The following is a 7,316-nucleotide window of genomic DNA, read 5'->3' on the forward strand; positions in this document are numbered from 1 at the left end:
CAACCAATTGTCATGTATGAACCCGAGCCGAATGAAGAGTCGGCAGAGACATCCGAAGCTGAGCCGACAATGGGAGGTGGAAGATATCGAGTGAGGCAAAGGAGAGACCCTGAAGACGATGAGAGAGAACTCTACGAGGAGCCAAAATTAAAATAGTAGTAATAGTAGTAGTAGTAGTAGTAGTAGTAGAACGAGGAGCCAAAATTAAAATAGTAGTAATAGTAGTAATAGTAGTAGTAGTAGTAGAAAAAGGAAGAAGAACGCAGGAGGAGAAGGGAAGAGGAAATTAGGGTTCTCTTTTCCCACATCCACACCCACAGCCTCTTCTTCTTCTTCTTCCTTCTTCTTCTTTGTTGCGTACAGACAGACAGATAATAAAGCAAGCAAACAAGCCACCCTTAAACCACCATCACCACAGCGACAGAAGAAGAAGAAGAAGAAGAAGAAGAAGAAGAAGTAATTAGAGATAATTATGGCGCAGTATGACCTTACTTCCCGAGTTGCACCTTTCCTGGATCGCCACCTCGTCTTTCCCCTCTTGGAGTTCCTCCAGGACAAAGCTCTGTACAGTGATGACCAGATCTTGAAGGCAAAGATCGAGCTTCTTGCGAAGACGAACATGGTCGACTACGCCATGGATATCCACAAGAGTCTCTACCACACAGAAGACGTCCCTGAATGTATGTAAATATATCTATCTATCTCCCAATGCCCATGCCCCCTTTTCTCTTTCTTTTCCATTCTTATTCCCTTTTTCTTCCTTTCCTCAAATAAACATAAACATAAACATAAACATAAACATAAACATAAACATAAACATGAACGAATCGTTGGCAAGTTTTTGTGTTGAAAGGAATTGGATCTAGGTGAAAAGGAATGTAGGAAACAGCCAGCCCAGCCCCTTTAGGTTAGAATTCTTCTTTTGAAAAAAAGAATCATACAGAGGAAGTCCTTGCAATCCGTAATGAAACAATAAACATAGCGTGGATGTTGTTTGAAGAAGTTAGCCGTCTAAATAAACATACATTCAATCCTCCAGTAAACATGGAATTCTTTTGTTTTAAAATCAGTTAAAAGAGTGTAGAAGAAACTTGCATCATACCCAAGAGGTTTTCTTTAGAAAGGAAATGTTCATTCTCTAAAGGGAACGGCAATTTCATCATAATTTTCTATCGCCTTTCAAAACTCCTTGAAATGGTATTTTTAAAACAACAGAAAATTGTGTTATAAACGAAGAAAATATGCATCGTGTGAATGAATTCCATGTGGATAAGGCATTTGTTATGATTCTTAACAGAAAATTGCAATACATTTGTTCAAGGAGACCTTAGAGTTTCTCCTGGCCCTTCACCAGTTTTCCTTGTTATATTTTTAAATTCTTGGCCTTTGGACGTTTTTACTTTTTATTTTAATGCTAATCAGATTCTTTTTTCATCTTTTCTATTGGGTCATGCATACAAATAGCAATGGTTGAAAGGCGTGCTGAGGTTGTGGGGAGGATGAAAATGCTCGAGGATGCAGCTGCTCCTCTCATCAGCTTTCTTCAAAACCCAGCGCTTGTACAAGAGTTGAAGTCTGACAAGCAATCTAATCTTCTGATGTTGAATGAACGCTATCAGGTCTATACCAAATCATTGTTTTCTCTGCATTTCTCTTTCTATAACTGCATTCGTTTTTATATGTTGTGTTTTTACATCTTGTAGATTGGCCCACATCAGATAGAAGCCCTCTACCAGTTTGCTAAGTTTCAATTTGAATGTGGAAATTATTCTGGAGCTGCCGATTATCTCTATCAGTACAGAACATTGTGCACAAACAGTGAGAGGAGCTTGAGTGCTCTGTGGGGAAAGCTTGGTGCAGAAATTCTGATGCAGAATTGGGATGTTGCGTTGGAAGAATTGAATCGTTTGAAAGAAGTCATTGATTCCAAAGTAATAATGTGTCACTCTTCAATGTCGTTATTCATATGTAATATTTGCAAAGAATTAACTCCAATGTATGGCTGTAGAATTTCTCGTCCCCATTGAGCCAATTGCAAAACAGGACTTGGTTAATGCATTGGAGCTTGTTTGTTTATTTCAACCATGAAAATGGAAGAAATGCAATCATCGAGCTGTTTTTCCAGGAGAGGTGATTAATACCTTTAACTTGTGATTATGAAGGATAAGAATTTCTGCTAATTTCTAATCATTTATGTGCTGTCATATGCTAGATATCTGAATGCGATTCAGACTAATGCTCATCATCTTTTACGCTATGTCGCCATAGCTGTTATCATCAATAAAAGGCGAAGGAACTCATTGAAGGATCTTGTGAAAGTCATTCAGCAAGAGCAATATACTTATCGCGATCCAATCACTGAATTTTTGGAGTGTTTGTTTGTCAATTACGACTTTGAGAGAGCTCAACAGAAATTGTTTGAATGTGAGGAGGTGAGCTCCCATCCTAGTGTCTGCTGTAGTGGGCAACCAATCGCACATGTAAAAACAATCCATTCGTTTTTATTGAGCTATTCATAATTTTCATGATGTGTAGGTTATTGCAAATGACTTTTTCTTGGGGAAACAAGCTCAGGAGAGTGGTTTTGTGACTGTACCACTTGGGGTCGAGTTCTTGGAGAATGCGAGGCTATTCATATTTGAAACCTATTGTCGGATTCATCAATGTATTGATATTCGGTAAGCCTAAGGAAATTGAACCCTCTTCCGATGTGAATTGAGTAGAGTTAAATATATACATAATGTGGAATGACTTCAGTAACATCGATAATTTTATCCATTTTTTCGCCAACAGTGATGATTTTACCTTTTTTTTTCTCTGCATGCTACCATATTGTATCAGCATGCTTGCACAGAAGCTGAATATGGACTACGATGATGCTGAACGATGGATTGTCAACCTTATTAGAAATGCTCGTCTTGATGCCATGATTGATTCGAAGATGGGAACTGTTGTGATGGGTACTCAGCATACAAGCGTGTAAGCATAGTCTTGTCTTGTTTTAACTGTTGGATTTGTGCAAGTTTTCAAGGTACATTTGGAGTTCGGCCTTGAAATATGGAAACATACTGTATATTTTTTACAAATGTGTCAGCATTGTCTTCACTTATTGCACTGTTGAATTTGTTCAAGTTTTCAATGTACATTTGGACTTCTGCCATGAAACATAAAAAATGTATATTAGGTGAAGGGTATATGCATCATTCCTCCTTGTCTCTAGTTCTTTCCCATTAGATACTGTTGGTCGAAATCTTGTTACTGAGCTACCATCTGAACTTACGGACTGTAGCTTTCCTGTGTATTATGTAGACTACATATTGTAGAAAAGAATTTGTTTTGGCCTTCATGTCAATAGTAATATCTTTAGTAAACAAATTATGAAGTCGGTTGTAACATGCCGTCCATTTGTATTCAAATTTCATTTCATCTATAGCCACCTATGGAATGCCATTTTTTTTCTATGGTCAAGGTAGCATATTTATTAGCTGGTCTTAGACTTGCCTCAGGCATGTATTGTAATTTTGCTATTGAAATCTTTATTTGTGAAGATTGTAGATTCTGACGACATAGAGTATTTACTGGTTTTCTCAGAACATATGTTTTGATGATGTGGCATTTTATGCAGGTATGAGCAAATCATCGAGACAACAAAGCAGTTATCCGTCCGGAGCTATATGCTGGCTAATGGTGTAGTCGCAGCTGCTTCGGCTACTCAAGGCTATGCTCGATGATACAGAACATTTATAATCTTCGAGCAATGGGAAAAAGAGATTTCCACAGTTTGGAGTCATGAGCGACTTTGTTTGGCAGGGTAGTGGGGTTTTATTTTTAAAGTAAGATCATAATACTCTTCTAGTTTAGATGTTCACAGCAGAGATTCTTAAGAATCCAGTAATTTGTTTTTGAAGGATTGTTTTTGCAGAGATTCCCAAGAATTGCTTTTTATATCATTTGTGTATGTATAGAAGCTGATCAATGTAATTATGATTGGGCCTTTATAATTAGTGTAAGTCTTAAAACCATTGCATCACGCCTATATATTGAGGATGATGTAACATCATAAAGGTTGATCTAACATCAGCCTTGCTTTTAGACTGCATGCATTATATACATGGAGGCAGGTTATAAGGTTGGGGCTAGCGAATCCAAATCATGGTCTTGCCTAACACCACATTCAACATACTAATAAAAGAAAGGAAGAAAGTTTAATCTCACGTCTCACCTATCTATTGAGGATGCTCATGCACTACTGGTGACAAAGTGGAGAAAGGTAAATTTAACATCATTCATGCCAGGGTGACTTCAACATATTCTTTTTTCACAATGCAGTGAAAAAACCATAAATTTGCAGGGTCATGGTGTGCTACAAAGGATTGTTAGGGAAGACCATGAACTGGATTAGCTTTACTAGTGTTGGGAAAATTCCACATTGTGGCTAGGGTTGAACTTCTCCTGGCTAATGGTGGGGGACAGCCGGAAGTGATTCTGGCAAGATTTTGAAAAATCTGGAATCTAGCCAGTTCATAGTTTTTGAACTGGCTTATAGTGATTATATCCCATGTGTTATTTTCCATCTCTGCTTGGATCCCTTTCTCTTTTTCATCTCTTCTTGAATCCCTTTTCTCGAGTTGTTTTTCCTTCATAATCCCTCTCTTTTCTTGCATTGTGAATCTCTTCTCCTGAGTCTTATCAGCTATGTCGATGATTGCTTGTGCTTCAGACTTGATCTCTTGTACTTCTTGTTTCTACAACTGCATTTGCTTCTGCTTCTGCTTCAGACTTGATGGTTGCTATGCTCGCCTTAACTTCAAGCAAGCATTTTCATCAGCAACTAATACCTTAGCAACAGCATTGCAAATGTGCATTGTATGTTCTCTTTACAAGTGTATATTCTAATATTGTGTTAAATTTGATAACGGATTGGATTTGCTGATGAAATTAAAAAAGGTTAGGAATTTTTAGGATTGTATGTGTGGAGGATAGGGGTGGGATTAGGGGATATGCATAATTAGGGTATTTGGTGAAAGATGTGTAATAGTTTTTGACTTACCCAACTGGCAACACCCTCTAAGATAGCACATCATTGGTGGCAATTGTCCGCAATGGTTCCCTTCACATCAAGAAAGTAGCATCCTATAAACAAATGTGTCACACCTTTGTTAAAACATGTTTGGAAATGTTCTTTTATACAAATGTTGATGTGGTTTCTCCAGCTCACCCTTTTGAAAGGACACTCATAGGTATTAATGAAGACAATGGAATGTTGAAATTAAGATAGTCTGGAGATAGGTCACTTTTAGTTGGAACGTAGTCGTGTTGATAGGTTATGAACTGAGGTGCTGCCAATGAAGATTGGAATGATTGACTCTTCCCCATTAAGAGTGAAGGGGGAGTTTGTTAGGAATATGTCCCTCCCCTATGGGAGAAGTCGATAATTGGTGTTTGTGAGAGAAGTCGACAGTCGAACATTGGATGGCCGGTTGGATCCACCAGTGGGTCAACTATAATGAAGATTGGAATGACCAGCTATTTCCCATTAGGAGTGAAGGGGGAGTTTGTTAGGAATATGTCCCTCGCCTATGGGAGAAGTCGACAATCGGTGTTTGTGAGAGAAGTCGGCAGTCGAACAGAGACAAGTCGAACACTGGATGGCCGGTCGGATTGACCAATGGGTCAACAGGGTTGTCGACTACTTTGGAGAGAGCCAACTACAATAGTAAACTAATCATGGATGCTCTAGGTCAAGGAGAAGGCCGACTAGTTGGGTTGACTAAATAGCCGGCATGGGAGTCGATTAGTCGGGCCAATTGGAAAATCGACATAGGAGTTGATTAGTCAATTGATTAACTGAGATTAGTAAAACTAATAATAATGAAAGCTATGTTTGTAAATAGCCCATATTGTGTATGAGTATAAATACACCTAGGGCGAACATAGTGATGTGTGTTCAAAACATAATGAAGAGCTTTTGTATTGAGTGTAATAGAGAGTAAGAGTGAGAGCGCGTGAGTGAGTGGTGGCACAGTTCAGTGGAACTTGCCTTAAACCCTAAGGGGTATATTCTGAGTTTTACAGAGACTTGTAAATCTTTCTTTTGTACTCTTGTTCATAGTGGAATATTTGTTCCTGTGGTTTTCCCCTATTTAGGGTTTCCACATAAAATTGTGCACAGTGTATTTTCCTTACTTCTGTTTACCGTGTGAATATTTCAACACATCTTTCTTGTTTACCTACGATTCTATCTCATCAAACTGGTATCAGAGCTTGAGGTACAGAAATGGAAGGAGGTGTGAGCGGCTTCCTTGGCATGATAGTCCTAAACTCACATAACTACTTCGATTGGAAGATCAAAATGGAAGATTTTCTTATTGTCAAAGATTTGTACGAGCCCATTGACAGAGAAGAAATACCCACAAAGGTATTAGAGTCTGAATGGAATCTCTTGAACAGGAAGGCAATGGCCACCATCCGACAATGCGCAATTGTGAGTGTCCTTCATCATGTGGCTAACGACACAAATGCCTACAAGATGTGGCAGAAGTTGTTAGGGTTGTACGAGAGGAAAAATACCCTCAACAAGACATTTTTGATGTGAAAGATAGTAAGGTTGGAGTACAAAGACGACGAAAGCATAGTAGTACACATCAACACATTCATGGGGCTAGTAAATCAACTTGTGGCAGTCAAGTTCCCCCTTGATGATGTTATGCAGGCCCTATTGAGACATTTTTGATGTGAAAGATAGTAAGGTTGGAGTACAAAGACGACGAAAGCATAGTAGTACACATCAACACATTCATGGGGCTAGCAAATCAACTTGTGGCAGTCAAGTTCCCCCTTGATGATGCTATGCAAGCCCTGTTGCTATTGTGTACCCTATCAGACAATTGGGAGAACTTGGTGGAGACTCTAAGCACCTCGTGTTAGGAAGAGAACTTGTCTCTATAAGTGGTAAAGACAAGCATATTGAATGAGGAGACGAGAAGGAAGGACAAGGGTGTCCTGTCATAGTTAGATGCAAATATGTTGCAACATTTGGGCAGAGGAAGAAGCAAACAGAGGAGTCCATAGAGAAGAGACAAGTCTCATGCGAGATCGTTCAGGGGTAAGGTTACATGCTTTTATTGTGAAAAACCTAGACACTTCTAGAAGGACTATCGACACCTTACGAAGGACAAAGGTGTCTCAAATGATGTCGAATCTAGAAAGATTTTTGAGGAAGAGAAGGGCACTTCAGTCATCACTACGAGCGAAGAGGAACTTCTGTTCATTTGTGTACAAGCAAGTGCAAATGTTGCAAATGAAGAGTGCACCTA

The 7,316-nt window shown here is 38.9% G+C and overlaps 1 protein-coding gene across 1 annotated transcript; it reads left to right on the plus strand.

Annotated features, from left to right (window-relative positions):
- The first annotated feature begins 413 nt into the window (after positions 1–413).
- Positions 414–3,916, plus strand: EIF3E (eukaryotic translation initiation factor 3E). The gene is made up of 8 exons (XM_087324810.1): positions 414–680; positions 1,465–1,619; positions 1,704–1,931; positions 2,009–2,130; positions 2,213–2,432; positions 2,536–2,678; positions 2,842–2,979; positions 3,626–3,916. The coding sequence occupies exons 1-8, from the start codon at positions 473–475 to the stop codon at positions 3,729–3,731; spliced, it is 1,320 nt and encodes a 439-aa protein (XP_087180936.1). The 5' UTR covers positions 414–472; the 3' UTR covers positions 3,732–3,916.
- Positions 3,917–7,316: the final 3,400 nt, after the last annotated feature.

Source organism: Azolla caroliniana, unplaced genomic scaffold, assembly GCF_043228905.1.
Source record: "Azolla caroliniana isolate FFs.n. ecotype wild unplaced genomic scaffold, voAzoCaro1.0.p SCAF_9, whole genome shotgun sequence".
Lineage (NCBI taxonomy): Eukaryota > Viridiplantae > Streptophyta > Polypodiopsida > Salviniales > Salviniaceae > Azolla > Azolla caroliniana.